At 37.9% G+C, this 21,403-nt stretch overlaps 2 protein-coding genes across 3 annotated transcripts; both read left to right on the plus strand.

Moving 5' to 3' along the window:
- Positions 1-2,533: 2,533 nt before the first annotated feature.
- On the plus strand, positions 2,534-4,401 carry LOC126379865 (lysophospholipase-like protein 1). Of its 2 annotated transcripts, none has more exons than XM_050028835.1 (4): positions 2,534-2,847; positions 2,956-3,222; positions 3,306-3,449; positions 3,862-4,401. In XM_050028835.1, the coding sequence occupies exons 1-4, from the start codon at positions 2,766-2,768 to the stop codon at positions 4,068-4,070; spliced, it is 702 nt and encodes a 233-aa protein (XP_049884792.1). In that variant the 5' UTR covers positions 2,534-2,765; the 3' UTR covers positions 4,071-4,401. The 2 variants fall into 2 exon arrangements, with proteins under 2 accessions (XP_049884792.1, XP_049884793.1); XM_050028836.1 differs by having other exon boundaries at positions 2,543-2,619.
- A 1,388-nt stretch (positions 4,402-5,789) lies between these two features.
- Positions 5,790-15,554, plus strand: LOC126380271 (uncharacterized). The gene is made up of 7 exons (XM_050029551.1): positions 5,790-10,108; positions 10,995-11,154; positions 11,793-11,974; positions 12,605-12,796; positions 13,851-13,978; positions 14,366-14,522; positions 15,356-15,554. Exons 1-7 carry the CDS (start codon positions 5,790-5,792, stop codon positions 15,552-15,554), a joined length of 5,337 nt encoding a protein of 1,778 aa, XP_049885508.1.
- The last annotated feature ends 5,849 nt before the right edge of the window (positions 15,555-21,403 follow it).

Genomic DNA, 21,403 nt, shown 5'->3' on the forward strand with positions numbered 1-21,403 from the left:
TACCTACAGCGTTCTAGTAAAAAATATATATATTGGTGAATTTCTTAGGCTTACCTTATTCTCCTTATACAAAAAATAACTTTTACAAAATGTCACGAGAACAATCTCCATTTCAAGTCAGATTTAAAAATACATTAAATATATGCTACGTTACAATAAACGGAGGGACTTACCAGGCAACGTTCCTCAAAAACAATATAGCTGTACATATTTTCCTTTGTTTAACCTTCTATACATAATGTGATCTAAATATCAAGCAACAAATATTTTTATACATGCCTCTGTCATTACATTGTATTTTTGAATAATTATGTACCTACTCGAACAACGCCATCCCGACGCCGCCGTGCCGACCTAGTGGAATTAGTACCGACACAACAGCAATACGAGGGCTGATTGATAAGTCTCCGAAATGAAAATGATAACTGCTAATATTATACACAAAAATGATTTATTTTTCAACATAGCTTCCTTCTACCTCTACACTCTTATTCCAGCGCTTCTCTAAAGCTTTTATACCATTTTGGTAGAAGATCTTGTCCAACCCCTCAAAATAGCCGTCTACGGTGGCAATGAGTTCTTTATTTGAAGAAAATCTTTGGCCACCTAGCCACTTTTTTAAATTTGGGAACAGGTGGAAGTCGCACGGAGCCAGGTCTGGCGAGTAAGGTGGATGCGGCAGCAATTCATATCTTAATTCTTTGATTTTAGCGTTTGCTACAGCGCAGGTGTGAACAGGTGCGTTGTCTTGGTGGAGCAGTATTTTTTTTCTTCGCTAAATGAGGTCGCTTCCTTTGAATTTCTTCATTCAATCTTTGCAGCAAGTTTGCGTAGTATTAATTGTCCTACCCTTTTCAAGATTATCATCACCATCACCAGCCCATTAACGTCCCCACTGCTGGGGCACGAGCCTTCCCTATGGATGGATAGGGATATCGGGCCTTAAACCGCCACGCGGGCCCAGTGCGGATTGGTGGTTATTAACGACTGCTAATGCAACCGGGACCAACGGCTTAACGTGCCTTCCGAAACACGAAGGAGCTCGAGATGAAAACTTTTTTTTTGTGGTCACCCATACTATGACCAGCCTTTGCGAAAGTTGCTTAACTTCAACAATCGCAGACCGAGCGCGTTTACCGCTGCGCCACCGAGCTCCTCAAATCCACGTGAATCACACCTCGCGCATCCCAAAAGACAGTAGCCATCACCTTTCCAGCCGATAATGTTGATTTTGCCTTCTTAGGCGCAGGTTCACCGCTCTTAGACCACTTTTTAGACTGTTCTTTTGTTTCAGGCGTATAATGATGAATCCATATTTCATCAACGGTTACATATCGCCGCGAAAATTTAACAGGATCATGTTTATACAGCTCTAGACACTTTAAGGAATCATTTGGTCTGCAGTCAGCAAACGCGGCACCCATCGCGCGCAAAGCTTTTTCATATTCAAATGTTCATGTAAAATATTAAAAACTCGTTCCGATGATATCCCTACCATTATGGCTATCTCTCGTAATGTCAATCTTCGATCGTTTAGAATTTTTTTTTTAATTTTGCGTATCATCACTTCATTTGTGACCTCATTTGGATGTCCAGCTCTATGGGCGTCTTCACTGCTCTTTCTGCCCCGTTTAAAATCGGTTACCCAGGTGTGAACTGTACTCATCGCAGGAGAAGAGCCACCCAATACGGCATCCAGCTTGGCTTTAATCTGACTTGCTATTTTTCCCTTCAAAACGTAGAACTTAATAACCCGAACTTCATTTTTTTCCATTTTTCAAACGTAATTAGCAAATAAAAATTAATCTTCGCATAAAAGTAGACTTTTTGGAGCCAATAAAATAAAATTTTGCATGTAAGCTTACTAAACATTTAAAAATAGAACTGTATATGTTTTATTCCATTTTTTAGTTTTAAAAAGTTTTTCATTTCAGCCAAATATCAAACAGCCCTCGTATGTTACTAATGATAATCCAAAAAATTTGGTTTCTTGTAATATTGGTGATAATGAGAACGAGAACAATAACGATTTCTGGTAAGTTTGTCGCGCGCGGCCCTCTTCTAATAAAATAAGTACCTACCTAAATTATAACTAAAAAAAAAAACAGTGCGCCTGGTAGTGTTAATGCGAATATCCTTTAAAATGACGCGAAAGTTTGAAGAATTTAATTATCATTTAAAATACTATTTTTATCAACAGTACTATATTATACATCAATGGTTACCATTATATAATAAATTAATGAACAATAAGAATATTACTTAACCTACCTACCTATATTTTTTTATTCATATTTTACCTACTATATATGTTTCTTTTTTTACTTCGTTTCGTTTCGTTTCTTTGTGCAATAAAATAATATTTTACGAAATGTACATCTATCTTTAGAACTCTCAAACAAAATATATATGCAGAATGTTTATACTGAATGTTTGCAGTAAATTTCTGAAATATACCGTAACGTGTAGGAAACTTCATTTCTAAAACTATCGCTACTATCGATAGTATTGAAACTATCTACAACACAACACTAGATCAGTCAGGCGGGCGACGACAATGCCCATAGCGCACAATAGGCCAAAAATAGAGCTGAAGTTCAACATGAGATCAAGCAAAGAGTATGTAATCAGTATGCTTTTCCGCTAAATGTCAATGGAAACTTTACACAACGTTACATAGCTTCATATCTATTCACATATTTTATATAACATAATATGCTTCACATTGAAAAATATACGTGAAAAAGTTATAGAAGTTTTATAAAATGTCTAAACTTGGTGCTCTACATTTCACTAAACACACGGGTGCGAAGCACACAGCAACTTTAATATTTTTTCATGGATCTGGTAAGTTTCAGAAAAGATACAACCTCTTAACCTGTATTGAAAACATTTTTGTTCCGCCTGTAACCTCTAAAAATATAAACTTAGTTAACAGGCAATTAATCTTTTCAGGTGGTAATGGATCAGATATGAAAGAGTGGATAAAAGTATTGAATAAGAATTTTACGTTTCCTCATATCAAAGTGTTATATCCAACTGCACCACGTCAGCCTTATACACCAGCTGGTGGACAGTTGAGCAATGTGTGGTTTGACCGCTTAGATATAAATCCTTTTGTACCTGAGCATCTGGATTCACTTGCTAAAATAGAAGTGGAAGTGAGGAACCTTATTCAAAAAGAACATGAGGCTGGCATTCCAAGCAATAGGATAGTAGTTGGTGAGCTTGATTAGAACATATTTTTTAATGCAAAAATGATATCATGTTTTTGAGTTATAATGAGTTTCATTTGACTTTTGCAGGTGGGTTTTCCATGGGTGGAGCATTGTCACTACATGTTGGGTACCTATGGGACCGCAATCTTGCTGGAGTGTTTGCTCATAGTTCATTCCTACCAACTAAATCAATTATTTATAATGAGTTAAAGGCTGATGTGGATGCTCAGTGTAAGATCACATTTGCATTATTTGTTGAAAGTACAATAATAGGCTAGTTTCCAACTAGTCAAATCAGTTATTTTTTACTAAACGTCAAAACACGAAATTACTATGGAATTTGTATGAAAAAGCACTCTGTGACGTCATAGAAAAACGTGACAAAATGTCGGACTTATTATTACGTTTTTCTTGATTAAAATTCATAAATAAGTTTAATAGAAAAAAGAAAATGTTTTTCGTTAGTTTTAGATGTGTCTTTATTTAGTAATCAGAATTTCATAATTTATCTTGAACCTAGTACACGACCCAATTATCTTTATTATGGGTTATGGGTATTTTTAATATGACTTCTCAAGCTATTTTCAAGTGACTATTATTTTATCCCTCACAACATTTAGGTATATATTTTTTCAATTAACAGTTGCAGTGCCTCCACTACTTCAAGTGCATGGAAACAGAGATACATTAGTAGAGCTCAAATGGGGCAAAGAGACGTTCAATCAGCTGAAGTCCCTGGGAGTAAAAGGAGAATTTCACGTACTAGATAAAGTGGACCATTCAATAAGTAGAAAGAGCATGGAGCTCATCAAAGACTGGGTAACAAAAGTCCTGCCTGAAGACTCCAAATAATGTGTTATAAGTTTAGTTATAATCTGGTATACGATTTTAATTAGCATCAATTTCATGACGTGTATTTTGTATTGAGTTTATTATGTTATCAATATAATATATATATTATATATGTCAGTGACTTCTTTGCTATGCTGAATGCGACTTGTTTTTCTTACATTGAGTAATATGTATCATTTTTATTAATTATTATTGCATAAGTAAGCAAATGCATAAGCAAACTTCTATCTAACAATTTATGTACCTAGATGTTCTTTGCAGTTTTAGGTAGATATAGGTAAAGGTGATTATTACTATCCATTTTACACAGTGATTAAAGACTGTTGATGTATTTAGGTAGTATTTTTTTAGTTTTTGAATGAAGGACTTTTCCGGCTACATTCCCCAAAAATATAGATGGAGCTGTACAATGTTCCCTTCGTTTCACCTTCTAATTTCATGGATAACAGACATATGGATCTATTATCTTTCCTTTTTTGTATAAATGATGACCCTTGTTTTTACACACAGGCACAACACTTCTTCTAATATAGATAGATAAAATACTTACCTATTATTGTTCTGATGAAAATAAAGAGAAGCAATAGGTAGCAATATAAAGTCTGTATGTATGTGATCCATATGCATATCTCAAGCAACAATTATTGTTATATATGTACCCGAGCAATGAAAAAATAGGTAATTATCACGTTAAATGTGTACAGCGCCATCTCAATTTTTTTGGGGAATATAGCCTGGAAAGTTCCTCATTATGAGGCTGAATACTACTCCATATCATAGAATAAACAACACTTAACTATTACACTACAACACAATGGGCTCTTCTCTGCCCCACACCAGTACGACCTTGAAGGGAGCTTGATTTACCATACCTTGTCTGCTGGGCGATGGAAGATGGATGGAGTCTGGAGTAAGAGATCACTCGTAGATTGCCTGTCTCGCTCACACGCACGGGGTAAGGCGGCACGGTAAGAACGAGATTTTTGTATGAAGTGTCCGGACTGTGTCCATACTTTGTCTATTAGCGAAATGTGTTATGAGTGTCAATCCTATTCATGTGCGCAAATTAATTCATAATTACGCATTTACTAGTACGCATATAGGTACTTGATTGAAATCTATAGATTTCCGCTTAAGATGCGAAAATTGTTTCCACAAAAATATTATCTTAATATAATAATTATTTAAATAGCATAACTTTAAACATCTCTGAAGGGGTAGGCAGAGCTGTATAGCCGTGTGTGTGTGTGTGTGTGTGTGTGTGTGTGTGTGTGTGTGTGTGTGTGCTTAAACTAGACAAAATAAAACACAATATGATTTATCAACCTGCTGGGCATTTTGTAAATCCACTAAGTGACAACTTCGTCACCAAGCGGAGGCCTGTTTTACTCTGTATCGCAAACAAAGTTGCAAAGCTATAATAAACACTACCTCACGAAGTCAGAGGTACCTCCATCGAGAGAATGTATTAAATGTTATTATAGCTCATTATTATTTTTAATCCCCAATTTAGTTTCTGCATCCATACTTGGGTCAACAGCGATTATTTTAAAAAAGATCCAAGTAAGTATTCATTTATATTCTCTTTGAATACTTTTACCTATATTGACGTGTCTTTGACAATTCTTACGAATTACTATGATTTGAATGAAAATACAATTTATAATAGGTTTATTGTGTTTTTATTTGAACTAATTGTAGATTTGAAGAAGTTGAGATATGGGGCCTAAAGGTAAGGCCAAGGAGGCTGACGATACTTTTTGGCGTGCCCGCATCGAGGAAGCACAACTGAGTGAAGAAACATGGAAAGTGAAAGTGATTCTCTTGGAAGCTGCAGGGAGCGAACAGGCACGGATTTACCTAAACAACTTCGAAACCATGGCTTCGGAAGAAAGAAGATTTGTTGTTAAAAACATATGCAAGACTGAAACCATATTTATGGTGAATCAACTCGGATCCGACAAAAAAATTAAAGATGCAAATTTACGCGTATTTGAAGAAGGCCAAGCCTTTCTTAGAGAAAAGAAAGATATTCCAACGGATATAATGGCTCTTATCATCAAGCACTTGATATTGAAGATGAAAGAAGAATATCTTTTTATTAGGAGGCAGAAACTAGAAGTTAGAGAGGGATTACGTCGTGAGTCTTTGACCATGATAGAAAAAGGGGAAGTGAGAGGTACCGCTAGCTCCAAAGCACCTGAATCAGAGCGTTCTGCTCCTACTACTAAAAAAGGTAAAGGCAAGAGCGACGAGCCCGCAGTGCCAGAACCTGTTGAAGGTAAAAAATACAATACAGTATTACGGGAACGAGGTGAGGAATGGAGAGATCGCGTGTACGTGGATGATTTTCCTACAGATGGACCCAATGTGTATGTCGCAGTCACAGGTTTTTTGGACCCAAACCTTCCGTGGAGTCTTGTGAGAATAGGGATTCCTCTTACGGCAGTAGTTCAAGTTCGAATCGATCCATCCGTTACAAAAGTGCCTTCTAATTTAAATCGCCCTACAAAAAGGGGCCAAAGCATTACAGAGATAATGACTGAAAAAGCTCTCAAATTTTGGGCCGATCTGCAAGATCTCAGAATTAATAAGAATTACGCGGATGACTTTAAAAATACAGCATTTGTAATGTTTAATCCACCTTACTGGGAAAGTGAGGCTTTGTCAGGCAATCCAGACAAGATATACGACGAGGTGTGCTACCTCATGTACGACGTCCAAGATTTATCTAGACAGCATGTTAATTATCTGGAGAACATGGATATTATTCACATACAAGAAGGAGAAGATGACGAGCGATATGTTACATACTACAAACAACAAATCAGTGATATACCATTGGAGTGTGTTACAGTTTATTCAGTTTTAGATAGTATTCTTCAAACAGCATCTGCAGAAAATTTTGATGCAAATAACAGCAGGTCATCATTATCTGCTGCTGTTACACTGAACCAGTCTCATCATGTCGCCAAAGATCTGGACAAAATTAGTAAAGTAAAAACATTTGTTAAAGATGTGTTCAATACACTTTGTAAAACTGAAGCTGATAAAAAAAAATATCGTGTATCTTACGGAGAAGAATATGAAACACATAAAGATCCAATTGTTATTAAATACGGTGATTATGCTAAATACCCTACTTTCCATTTGGGAAATATGAACTTGGATAACATTGTCGGATCAGCTTTATTTGGCATGCCATTACACAATCTTTGGCAAACGCAGAATCCACCATTAGGGGAAATTGAAGCGAAGCTTAATTTCCACGTCAATGCACTGTTGTCTTGTTTTGATAGAGAAGACGTAGAAACAGCAGAATTAGAAAGGCTTATCCATATATTGGCTTGTCGAAAACTTTACAATAACAGAAGTTCTTTAAAAAAGCCACATTTACCCTCAAGCACAATATATGATTTTAAAAAAGTATATTTAAAACGCAGCATTCTTGCGGAACCACTACCAAAACCGCCTTCGTTACAAAAAATTGCTAGTGGTATGCCGCAATCCTTCCCGTCTATGACAAAGAGTGAAGAAGTCTCTCGCGAGTCCATAATAGAAGAAAGTGATAGTTCCGAATTCCGTCTGAAGTTAATATTTGACTGTCCTGACATAAGTGAATTAGTGTCTGCAGCTGAGATAGCCAACAATCGCCCTATTACTCATATGATTGATGACTTTGAGTTCTTCGAAGACTTTTTTGGCACCTGTGCTTTTCAAATTTTGTTTGAAGTTTTTAATAAATTTAATTGTGTTGATTATAAGTACTGCGAAGTAACAGATTGCATATTATTAATGTTTTTCAATAGTCATGATAAGGACGGAATATCACGTGAAGAATGGCGCTGTCATATACCAACACCTTTATGCTTACAAGACTTTTTTGATTTTGTATTAGAAGAAAATTATGACTGGATTGAAAATCAAGAAAAAAACTATGAAGCTAATTTACTTTCCAAGAGACAATCAGAATGCCAAGATTTAACAGATCCTTTTGCAAAAGTTTCCTGTCTTGAGGATACCCAAGTAGATGCAGACTTACTAGTAGAAGGTTCTCTTAAACATCAGGAAATGCTCCAGATGGAGGAATCTGAACAGGAAGCGCCTCCTGGTTCGCAAAGCAGCAAAACAACGAAAGTAGCAGCATCATCCCCGAATTCGACAGACGCTGAGTCAAAAAGCAGCAGAAAACAGAAATCAATGGAAACGACACCCCGGAAAGGTCAGTCTTTTGCTGCTTCTCGTCGTTCTTTAGTTCCCGACCCAAACAAGCCCAAAAAACCCTTTGCAGGTTATGATTTAAGCGACAGAAGAGTCGAAGCATTCGGTAAAGACACAGCATTCTTTTCAAAAGATGGAACTCGTGTTGCTACTTATTATGTTTTGTTAATTCCGATGAATGTCGAATACATACTACTTAATATTGTACCAGGTAACGGCAGCAACGAAATTTGGGTTCATAGAGCACTAGGAGATTTTGTTTCTCCTGAAATACGTAACGACTGCGAATCATTCAGGATAAATACTAAAGATAATGTAATGATGAATATTAAAAAACAAACTTATCAGGCGCCTATCGTATTACCTACATCTACTACAGACGTTTCAAAACCACGAGAAAGTAAGCCGCGAACATCACCGTCGGTAGCAGAACCAGATGTAGAGCCACAATTTGAAACAAAAGATTATTTCTCGTTTTGTGTTACATGGCCCAACGGGCTCATTACGGAAAGCGTTCATGATTTAAATTCTCCTGATATCTCTCATATTAAACAATTTCATACAGAGGGCCTTCCTCATTTGGATGAAGCCATGAGATGCATAAGCTTAAATGGAGAAGTAATTGTTTTTAAAGAATCAGGTGATATCGAGGTGCTGCGACCTGATGGAACTTACATCTATATTACAAAATATGAAAAAAGGATAGTAGTTCCTGAAACCCGTGAAGAGCCTAGTGACACAAGTGCTAAACAAAAGGCAAAACCCAAAGGTAAAGAAAAAGCAAAACCATCTAAAAATGTGGTTGAAGAAGTTATAGTTGATGAGCCTCCTCCAGAATACAAGCTATATATAGAAGAATTTGAAATTATTGAAACAAGTGGCTTGAGGCAAAAATGGATAAATGAAGATTCTTTTGACATAGAAAAATTGACCATCAGAACAGCAACTGAATATTGTTTGGGTGAAATATTTTCTAGACGAATGGATGGTACATCTATATTACTTAATCAGTGCGGTATTCAAATCGTCTCGTTCCCTAATAAAACCAGGATAATTACCCACTATATTGTTGAGGATGAAGAAATTTTTCCGGAGTGGACAGAGGAAGAGTTAAGATACTTTGAAGTGCTGGAACTCGAAAATGATACTGTAAGATCAAAGGCATCAATATCGCAAAAAAGTTACACTAGCAGTCATTCAGATGGTAGTCAGATGTTAGGGAATGAGGAGGAGGAAAAAGTCAAGACCAGCAGTGATGGTTATATTTCAGTTCAAATAATTTATACAATAGAACATGCAAATTTCACAACAGTTTCAATAGACAAATCAAATGGAAGTATTACAGTTACCTCTCCAAATGATACAAGCCTTATGGTTAACACTCAAAATAAATACGAACTAAATTTGGATTCGAGAACAATTGCCACATATAATGGCGAAAATTTACATATAAGCTACGAAGCATGCCCACAATGTAAATCTTATACTACCTGTAACGTTCAAGTAAAAACTTACGAAAATGACCTGCCCGGAAATCAGTGTCTTTGGGCGAGATTGAAAGACTCTTTTTGTAAAAAGATTCTCATAGATGGAGAAGGGTCTATTAGGTTAATAGACGAACCATGTTCCCAAGAAACGATGCATCATGCGGGTTCTGAGGACACAGAGCACACAGAACGCACAGAAAACACGGAATCAATGGAAAATCCCGAGGACCCTAGAAAAGTTGATTGGAAGTCTGAGAGCTCTGTCACATCCCATGGGAAATGTCGAGAACTGTATCAGGCTAAAAATTACAGATTTCTTATTCTCAAACGGTAATAATATCTAAGTACCTATAATATTTTTCAACTTTGTTTAGTACCTATGTTCATTAGACACAAATTAAAAATATATAAACAAATACGTTCCGTTCCATTCAACTACAATTATAACATTACACAATATTAAAAACAATTTTAAAATAATAATAATAATTTATAACCACATCGAGGCAAAGTCCCCAGAATACTGGCTATTTTGTTTAGTTTCACATCACACACTTATCTAAATGTAAGAGTTGAGTTTTCATGTGGTAGCAATTACTAATTTTCAGCTACTGAAGAACTCTGCAGACGACATGTTGGCATGTTTCTTTTTTTAAACCAATTGCTGTGGACTACGCATTTCATTAGGTTGCAAGAAAAAAATCAAAAACACAAACATACGCCTAAATGTATAGCATAAGGAAACTTTCTGTCCTATTAAGGATATTGGTCCCCGAATCCGCAGTTTGCATTGTCGGGTTACTTACATATCTTTAAAACAATATAGGATTGAATAGCACAAGGGTCAGGGCAGGCTAGAAAATGGGGTGAAGTCATTAGGTATTATGGAATTATGACAACAGCGGCACGGAGAGCGATGCGGCGACTAGCCGCCGCCACTACGCTGCCCGCTGTTAACGTGTTTGTGGGATATTTCTATCCCTTGGGAATTCCGACCAATTCATTTTTATTCTTTAGAGCCTCTGTGCAAGTATGTTATAGGTATTATGTCTTTCCAAGGTCTGGGGTTGAGGGTTGATGAGTCAGTATCTCGTTCTCCAGCAACCAACCTGTGGTGTTCATACCCCTCTCGAGCTACGATGAGGCCAGTACTCGGTGGGTCTTATTCCTCGTACTTATATATACGCTTTTTGTGTAATGTTATTTTATATTCTAGTGACTTAACATGTTCGGAGCTGATTCATCGTACTTTATTACAAGATTACGAGAAAGTGTGCCGTTGGCAGCCGTGGTGCTTTATAAATCAGTACGATACGTTCGGTGACAATCGTACCCTCCAATCAATCCTTATGCCTGTCAATGTCACTGAAACCGAGGTACGCTATTCTCATTTCTTTAACAAAAATGTAGTTGTAGAGCTCGTAGCCTAGTTGTTGATTGATAAGTAATATTAAACAGAATGACCAGTTCAGTACAATTAGTGATTATATTTCAATAACATAACATTTTACAATCGTCTCAATGCGCGGTAAGTCAAGGTAGGTACGTAAGCTAGTGTTGAGATGTTCATATTGATGTATCAGATCATAGTGATGATCAGTCGATATTAGGTCGATCGATTCTTTTCCATCTAACAGTACCTACCAATTAACAATGTTGAACAGTCGACTTTCCCTTTGGACTAATCAGTATGTTGGAGGGGCATGTAATATCGGGTTAGGTCGTCATTCGCATACATGAAAACTGACATCTGTCCCAGTTGACACTTATGCTGGAATTATGTGGTCGACTCGCTTTGGCTCTCAGATGTTGATACATGATACGGACGGCTTAAAAATTGGCAAATAAGCAATAACCGCTCCAGCGCAGCGCAGCAGTGAATAGCGTGGTGAGTAGTATATTTATGCTCTAGATATACCCCTCCAGTTGATTGAAGTGAGGCTTGTGCCAAGCAGTGAAATAATAATATTTAAAGACAAAATAAAGACTGAACAGCACTTTCTTTCTTATTTAGAAATGGTTGATGTCATCCAGTTTGTCCAACAAGCCTAAACACTTAACTTACAAGGACTTGAAGAAAGATACGGGGAAGGGTTTCTACCATTGGATGCGACCTTATGAAAGATTCGAGCCGCAGCCAGTGAAGCATACGCCCGATGTGTTGACGCACAGGCTACCCAGGGCTTTCATACTCAGGTTTACTCATTGCAACTTATAATACTTATCGTGAAATAAAAACACAGATTTTTGATTAGTGCAAGGTAATGAATATTATATGACAGGTTTTAGAAATATTTAGTAGTAAAGTAGTTAGGTATACCTAATTGCTTATCTTTTCGAGCATTTTTAAAGACCGACAGTGAGATTGAGTCTTCTCTAATATACCTAATTGCTCTAAACCATTATGTACGCAAAGGGGTGGTTAGGTACCTGTCACGGTTACCAAGTATTGCAGGTATTTATGTAGGTAATTATATTATGCCTATTTAGTATGTAAAGTAGCAATCAAATCGGAACCACGTTGTTTTAGAGACTTGCCTATTATCACACACATCTACTCGCTATGAAACATCTTAGCTTCCATAGAAAGTAAATGAAAGAGCGAGCAAAAACGTAATACGGATTTAATCTTGAAAAAAGTGAGAAGCCCATAACCTCGTTCAACTTATTGATTGATATGGGTTGGTTTTTGCTACCAGTGCAAACACCTCTACTAGTTGTAGGTACAGCGAGTTCGCATTGAAGTAGCGTGGAGTATGCTCCATACTCTAAGGGCAGGCCCAGTGGGACGTTTATAGGCTGTTTATTTTACGTCTCATCCTGAAGGACTTTGGAGCAGCAATGGCGCGATAAAGATCGGGAACAACTGAAGGGCGCAAAGGAGTTGCTGGTTGCCATACTGCGATATCGTAGGATGATGGAGTCTGACAGCGACACACTCCTGCACATACCTATCGTCGACTTGCGTGGTGAAGACGAGCGGAAGACCGACGAGATCATTCAAGCAATCGCACACAGGTGTCGCATTTACCGAACAATTATTATGGTCTGGTAGCGAATTAAAAACACAGAACAGCTTCAGCCGCCTTCTCGGGTAGATGTAAAAACCGATAAAGTATTACCTAATTATGTAATTTCTAACGTGATGGATCTTTATAAGGGCGACTGGCCGATCATCTATTACAATACATTTTAACATATCCATCTTAGAACTTAGAATCAAAATTCGCTGCTTAGTTTCTGGTGATTATTAGATAGGTACATGTACCTATAGGAAATTCTCGTAATGGGATTTAGTCTATAAGTATGAACCGGAAGGAATTATGCGTTCATACACTACACGTATTAAATACATCAAGACTTGTTATAGGTACAATTTGCTGATGATCTATCTGGCAGGTAGCATACCTAATATCAATAACCTGCCAGATAGGTAGATCATCAATGCACCCGATCAATCGGGGGGGTGTTAAAAAGGCCACATGGAAGCAATTCATCTAAAATAACAATTTTGCAATTTGACATTAGCGCATATAAAAGTAAGTGTGCAATGCACACAAATGTCAAATAGCAACATTGCTTTTTTAGATGAATTGCTTCCATGTGGCCTTTTTAACCCCCCAGATATTTATGCCGCTGAAAGGCTATCGGAAAGTGGTTAAACAATTATCATCATCAGCAAGTTTTCGTAGTATTGTCCATTAATTGTCCTACCCTTTTCAAGATCATCATCACCAGCCCATTAACGTCCCCACTGCTGGGGCACGGACCTTCCTTATGGATGGATAGGGAGATCGGGCCTTAAACCATCACGCGGGCCCAGTGCGGATTGATGGTTATTAACGACTGCTAATGCAACCGGGACCAACGGCTTAACGTGCCTTCCAAAGCACGGAGGAGCTCGAGATGAAAACTTTTTTTTTTAGGCGCCCATCCTATGACCGGCCTTTGCGGAAGTTGCGTAACTTCAACAATCGCAGCCCGAGCGCGGTTACCGCTGCGCCACCGAGCTCCTCAACAATTATAAATCTTTGTAATCCGTCCAGACTGCCAAGATAATGTTGCTTTGTAGGGTTTACACAGACTTAAAGAACACGTTACGGGATGATGTGGAAGCGCACGCACAGCTGACCATTACTACGGAACCCATGCCGCCGCCTGAAGAAATATCCGTAGAGGAAGAGGAATACGTCTATATCGGTAGGTACTACCTTGATAAACGAAAAACAATTAAAAAAGCAAGTGTTTAATCTTTCTCGATATAGATGGGCTAGAGTAGTGATATATCCACAACTTATTACTTAAAAACTAGCGACTCCATCCGACTTAGCCTGAGTACATTTTTTCCCCTTTATCATTCATTTCAGTTCATTTTTTAGTAGTCTTAGAGAAATGCAGATCATGACAGTAAAATCCCCATGGACATCCCTGAAGTGGCTCTCGAGACTAACCCGAGCATGGGTAATTTCTTTTTGTACGTTACTTTCTTACAGCGAAACAGGTTTGAACTAATTTGAACGTTAATTACTACCTACACTACCTACATAGAATGAAACCCAGCAACGGTTTGTGTAATAGGTATTATAGGTAATGTTCTTGTTGTTCACACAGACCCGTTAAGGCAACTGGAGGAAGAACGAGAGAGTTTGGTAAAGGAAGTGGAAGAGGCTTCCAAGATGAGTCCAGAATTGCAGAAGTACTGGCGACGCCGCGCTGAGGAACTTAAGGAAGAGGAGTTTTTCTTGTAAGTTTCGGAATTTTTATTTTCCCTTCTACTACCTAGACAAACCTCTGCACGCACCATTCTTTACAAAGTCTACCTCGTTGTGTGTTTACATTTAACAAAATACTTACCTGTACTCAAGTTTTTTATTCGAATCAGTAAAATGGGAATTGGTCCCATCATACTGGAGTTACGAATACCTAGCGTCTCGTAGGCGAACGTAGTTCCGTGTGAGTCGTTTATCATTTTACTGATACTGAAACCCCACGCGCATGTCCTTTGGATCCTTGACGCGAGATGTGTTCCTTTGTTTCGATGGGTTATATAGGTATACTTTAGCGATTTTATGCATACCTACTTACACTCATTTACTAGTTGCCTAGGCCTATAAATTATTATATTTCATCATCATCACCAGCCCATTAACGTCTTCACTGCTGGGGCACGGGCCTTCCCTTTGGATGGTTAGGGAGATCGGGCCTTAAACCACCACGCGGGCCCAGTGCGGATTGGTAGTTATTAACGACTGCTAATGCAGCCGGGACCAACGGCTTAACGTGCCTTCCGAAACACGGAGGAGCTCGAGATGAATACTTTTTTTTGTGGTCACCCATCCTATGACCGGCCTTTTAATTATTATATTTACTCTACCTATAATCATAACTGCCTTAAGGCCAGATTAAGAGTGTAAACGTACCTACTGTACCTACACCGGTGAATACCTAACATACGTAAGAAGATTTTGGTGAATGCGGAAGAAGCGAAAGTGGTGTGTCAGGATTGTATCCTGCCTACCCCAATGGGAAATAAGCGTGACCTTATGTACCTATTTATGTACGTGTTCTGTTGCCCAGGTACCTGTTACGCGAAGGTGGAGTGCCGCAGTATTTCCGCAACATTCTCGGCGGGGCCATCTGGTGGGAGATGAACAGCACTGCCGGTGACGCAGTCACTACGTCCGAGCGCAAGAAGATGAAATGCGTGTGCGCCGAAGAGGAGTGCACTTCGGCGCGTACTGCCACTGATAATCCACCGAGCACCGGAGCGCCGTAATAGGTAGGATCTTAATGCAAAATGGCCAGAAGAAGACAACTGAGACTTGCCGAGTTATTAAGTAAATATGAGATATGAGGCATCACGATACACGCGAGTTATACTTACCTAGGTAGGTACGTTAGCGTAGTGCAAAATCGGAACGTTTGCAACACTTCCCAGCTCTTAGTGCGCTCAAACCATATCTTATTGCTTAGATAGGTAAGTTATTTTATACAATTTATTTTGCCTTATTATCTATTGCTTAGTAATTTGATTTTAACTTAATAAAAGTGTCAAATAGATTTGCTTTCCTGTTATTGAGTAGGATTTAGCCGGCTAGCGTGTTATTGCGAAGGTGGCTAAAAAGCCGTGCAGTGTAGATATGTACATGATGACTTGCTTTGTTAATGAAAATATAGATAAACGTACCTAATGTTTGAGCGCGGCACTCGCTGCACGGCACACAGAGGCGACTCCGGGAGCGATCCAGGTCGAGAGTTTTGTAATGTTTCAGTTTGTATGGTGGCGTTCACATAGAAATTAAAGCAGCGAGTTCTTGTAATTTAAGCAGCCCTGCGCCGTTGTTTCATGCAAGATCCCGTTCCCGACTTCCAAAACTGGCTGTGCCCCCTCAGTGTGCATTGAGCTGTAAGGCGTTAGGTATTATAGGTACTACCCGATCCGGTCGATGCATCGGGTGCAGGGATAGGTAGGTAATCCCGATATTCTACGGTCCTGACGCTCTCGTCATCGGGCCTTGGATGGGTAGAGATGGATTGGGTAGTGTAATAAGGCCTTTAGTAAAATGTACGGGCAGTGAATCCCGCGCAGTGACGCGACCACTCGTAACATCATTATCACCCAGTTTGACTCGCCGCGTCATCACATTGCTAGCGCGATTAACAAACCGCTTCACACGCCCGACATGTGTGAAAACTGTGTGTGAACCGGTTGTTGTCGACCGCCTAATTAAGGCGAAAACTTTATTCTAGGTCGGCCTCTCCTTTTCTGCTGAAAAAAAATTGCAATGTGTCAGCGATTTTTAATCCGATCCTAACATCTTTTGATTTGGTAACTAATGGGTTGAAGCCGATTGGTGTATTTACATAGAGTGGTGTGGCCTCGCACGCCAATTTGTGTGTAAAATGAATGGCGGGAGAAGTGCTAGCCAACGTAGGCGAATTCGTCAGATGTTTTCCCCACCGCTTTTTCCGTGGTGACGCTGTCTGCGAGTGGCGCAGGGGAGCGGAGTGCGCTGCGATTGGCCCGCAGTAACAGCCAATGTGAGAGCGAGCCAAACGTCTGCCCTAAGCACGAAAGGGACCGCATCGGGACACGGAGACAGACGCACGGACAGTCCGTCCCGGGCCCTTGCTAGGGACCGTGTTTTTGACGCGATTTGCATGTGTCACCGGTTGTTTGTCAACAAATGTGGTTATTAGTGATTGCATTTGCAATTTATGAGAATATTGCAGGCGGTGAACGTAGACGAAAGGTCGACTTTTCACGTGAGTTGTTTGTAGCTAATGTAGTTGGTACATTCGCGGCGTGATAAGAGATGGCGCTAGATGTCGCGTTGAAGGCCCGTGTCATTGAACTGGACCATTGTATAGCTGCAGTGCAGTGTGTCACGCTGCGTGCCGGAGGTTTTATTGATGAGCTTGTGCATTTGTTTTTTCGTTATCTGATAAAAAAAACAGTAGTAATTACGAGACCGGAAGCCGATGCCATATTGTAGCTGTGAACAACCTTGATACTTGACGACAGTCTGCTCTGTATATGTAACATCAACCGCATTCCAATAGAAACAATACCCTAATAGAATGGACGTACTAAACTCATTACATTGACGTTCCGTTTTAATCATCTGGACTAGAGGATACATTTGCCGTACAAAAGCGTTTATTTGTTATCTTTACTGGTTTATCATTTCATTACAATATAAATATGTAGGTACTAATTCATCTTTCGTAGGAGTGCTTCGACCTTTGTTGAACCTATTTAATTAAAATAATAAAATTAATACAATCTAATATTCGAATCTAATATTCGTGTACCAACTAATATATCTACCTACTTACATAGGAATTTATATATTTAAAATACTTTTCTATTTAGAAAATGTAGCCTTTGCACTAGATATTCTCTGTTAACTTGTCAACATAGGCTTGCATCATATTACGTCCTCTTTTCTGTACATACTATTATATAAGTTTTCAAACTGGCTTCTAGTTCCGACGGTATTCAAAAAAGCAGCACAAATTATAGACGTCACACTAACCAGTGGAACGGAATTCGTTCCTTGTACCAATGTACGCTGCGACTTCAAAATTGTGGGCATTTCGTCAGAAATACAAGTGGACAAACTATAGCGATGAAAACGCCTTTACTTAAGGTTTAAAACTGTAACAGTTTATAGGTACGAACAGTTTATCCGTACTGTTAGGATATTACGTTTCCTTCCATGAATTGACATAAACTTGACACGTAGTCGCATAAGACTCTTATTCGAACGATTGTTAATGAAAGGAATGCAAGGATATAAACACAAACCCGTGTGTGCGAGTGTTGTCGACGACAAAACAAACTTACCTTTCATACTAAAGTACAATGCATTGAAACATGGCACGATTGTTTTAAATTAGACTGGTGATATAGGTAGGTACTTGTGCAATTTGAAGTACCAAAACCGACCAATTAGAAGTACCTACCCAAGAAGAAACCCCAGTTAGAAATATTAACTTTAGGTAGGTTAATAACTTATCAAACGTATCGAATAAGGTATTAAATTGCTACATACCATACTTATTTAGGTAAGTAAATTAAAAAGAAATTGACAATGAGGGACTTCCAGGCTACGTTCCCCAAAAATAATGTAGGTGGCGCTGTCGAGATTTAACGTGATAGGTAATTAGCTATTTTTTCGTTACTCGGGTACCTATGTACCCGGTTCATTATGTAAGGATTCCACAATATTGACTTTTTTATTACAAAAACTACTAGTAATTATGTAATTTTAATTTTATTGTATTTTAATTTTGATTTTATTTTATTTTTTAAGTGTGTAATTAATTAGTGTTATATTAGTGGACCATCATGTCGGAAATAAATGATTTTTGATTTTTTTTTTTTTGATTGGCAGAAGCACATATAGAATTATGTTGCTACCTAATATTGTTTCTCTATATTTTGATTAGAATAATAATGGGTCTATAATTACGCCTGGGTGTAATAAAAACGTTCATCATGTATACCCAAAAACGAAAATAAAAGATGCATAAGTCCATGAAATTAAAAAGGTTAAATGTAGGAAAATCTTTACGGCGCCATCTATAATATAGATGTTATTGTTATGTAGAGTCGCCACGAATTGTGATTAGGCCGAATACCGAATATTCGACGATGCTGTTGGCCGAAGCGCCGAATATTCGGCCGCAGAATGTTCGACACAATATACATCCTTATTGAGCGCGTAAACAAGAATAAGGAAAGTCGCAATCTGTCTCCCTCGTAACATACACGTAAAGCACACGGCAGCACGGGCGGGTGTTTGATTGTTTGTTTCAATGAGGGTCTTTCCAAGCTACGATCCCCAAAAAAGATGAAGATGGCGCTGTACAGAGTTGCCTTCGTTTAAGCTTCTAATTTCATGGATAACAGACATATTATAAATCTTTTAACTTTGTTTTTGGGTATAAATGATAATCCTTGTTATTACACCCAGGCATAACATATCTTCCACCCATTATTATTCTGATCAAAATAAAGAAAAGCAATATCGGTAGCAACATAATTCTATCCAAAAAAATTGATATAATGCCTCCGCCATTATTCAAATTCAAAAATATCTTTATTCATTATGTAACATAGTTACACTTTGAATCGTCAATTTTTACATAACGAACGTCTCATCCGCCTAAAACTATTGCAGCTTCCCATAACCTGTATAGCCGGGGAAAAGAAGCTGCAAGAAAAACCTTCATTATAGGTACTTTTAACTTTATTTAAAAAATACATTAAAGGTACTTTTGAATAATTATGTAGGTATCCGAGCACTGAGAAAATAGGTAATTAATTATCACGTTAAATCTGTACAACGCCATCTATATTTGTATTGGAAAACGTAGCCTGGAAAGTCCTACATTGCGGGTAAATCACGTCACAGCACGCTTACTTACCACAGGTCAAGTTTACTTATTAAAATATTGTAATTTGACGTGCCTTTTTTTCATGATTGGGTATTCGGCCGAATAGTGCGCATTATTCGGCTGTGTATCGACTACCAGAAAAATGGCCAAATAGGCCGAATACCGAATAGTAGCCGAATATTCGTAGCATCTCCACTAAGTCCTTGTAATTATATTGTTGTAGGTACCTAGCACTACACACACATAGGTACTTAGCTAGTATTACTAGTTCTCCTCTCAAGTACCTACCTACCAATTTAAAAAAAAACCTACATGTGTATAGGTTTAAATAATCAGTTGTTCAAGTTGTTGTCTCATTGAGTTTACCAACAATGAGTGGACTGTGTCATTGATAAACCATTGCCACAAGTCCACAACCAGTGAAGGTATTGTCGATGACGTGATGTGATGTGACTTATCGAAATTATGGCTCCGCGCGACGTTGCCAGCTTTCTCACCCTCTCTAACAAGTGACAGCGACGTTGCCAAATGGGTACTAATAGCAGAAGCTAGGCCCCGGGATTTGTGTAAAAGGAATCCGTCGGCGCAGAGCCCTTTTTTACCTGCCTAAGCTATTGTTAAAGAAATATAATTTTTGGGGTCCCCAAACTTTCGAAGGCATGGCTATAAGTTGACAACGTTTCTGAGAACTTAGTCCTAACGGTGCAATAGTTCCTTACTAATGTAAAGCTGGATACCTTTAATCATATAATTAACTTCGTGAATCGCTAATCCATTAATAAAATAGGTAGGTAGATAACCTTGTTAAAAGTTAAAGCGTTGCACTTTGGAAGATGTAGTAAGCAAGTTATCGGGAATCGTGAACTCCTACAGAAAAAGCGGAACCTACGTATGGTAGTTAGGAAAAACTTGCAAAATTAATAAAAGTGTGTTTCATTAGAGTATTTTACAATAATTATTTTCGTGATGAAAAATATACTTAAGAGTTAGGTATAACGATATTTTGATCATTACTATATACTAATTCATTACTATATTGGTGCAATTACTCTTCATAAGCATCAATAAGTATTTATATTGAAAATATCCTTCTAAAGGCAAATAGACTATATGTATAGGTAATTGATCAACCGACTTGTGTAAAATTCGTTGATAATTTTTAAAGTTAACTTTAAAGTCGTCACTTGAAATATTAACTTGGAACTTGTGCCCAGCTATGTATATAACTCTACTTAAGAATGTAGAAATAAATACTTACTTTTATACCTACTTGTACCTACATTGTTTGAGGATAACTAGCAATAATTTATATATTATTATAAATTGATATACTTATTACTGAGCTAACTGACTCATTTACATTTGTAGATTTTGTTAAGCATTATAAGTTTACTAACACATATATTATGAGACATGTTTTGAGAATTAAATAAAATTATTATTATTATTTATTACACTAATTACCTACTAGTGGTTTCCAAATTCAATCCATTTGAATATTTATTAGGTAAGTACCTGTAATTGGAAAGAAATAAACGTTTATTATTGATGGCCGCTACAAAGACCATAAAGCACAATGTCAAACACAACAATCAAAAGACATTAAAAGAAATACAAAGCGATGGTAGTAAGTCTGTACATTTTAATGACTAAAACGGTAAACCGATTTGGATGAAAATTACCTGTTTCAAACCTATTACAAACGCAGGGGCGAGAGAA

Source organism: Pectinophora gossypiella, chromosome Z (assembly GCF_024362695.1).
Source record: "Pectinophora gossypiella chromosome Z, ilPecGoss1.1, whole genome shotgun sequence".
Lineage (NCBI taxonomy): Eukaryota > Metazoa > Arthropoda > Insecta > Lepidoptera > Gelechiidae > Pectinophora > Pectinophora gossypiella.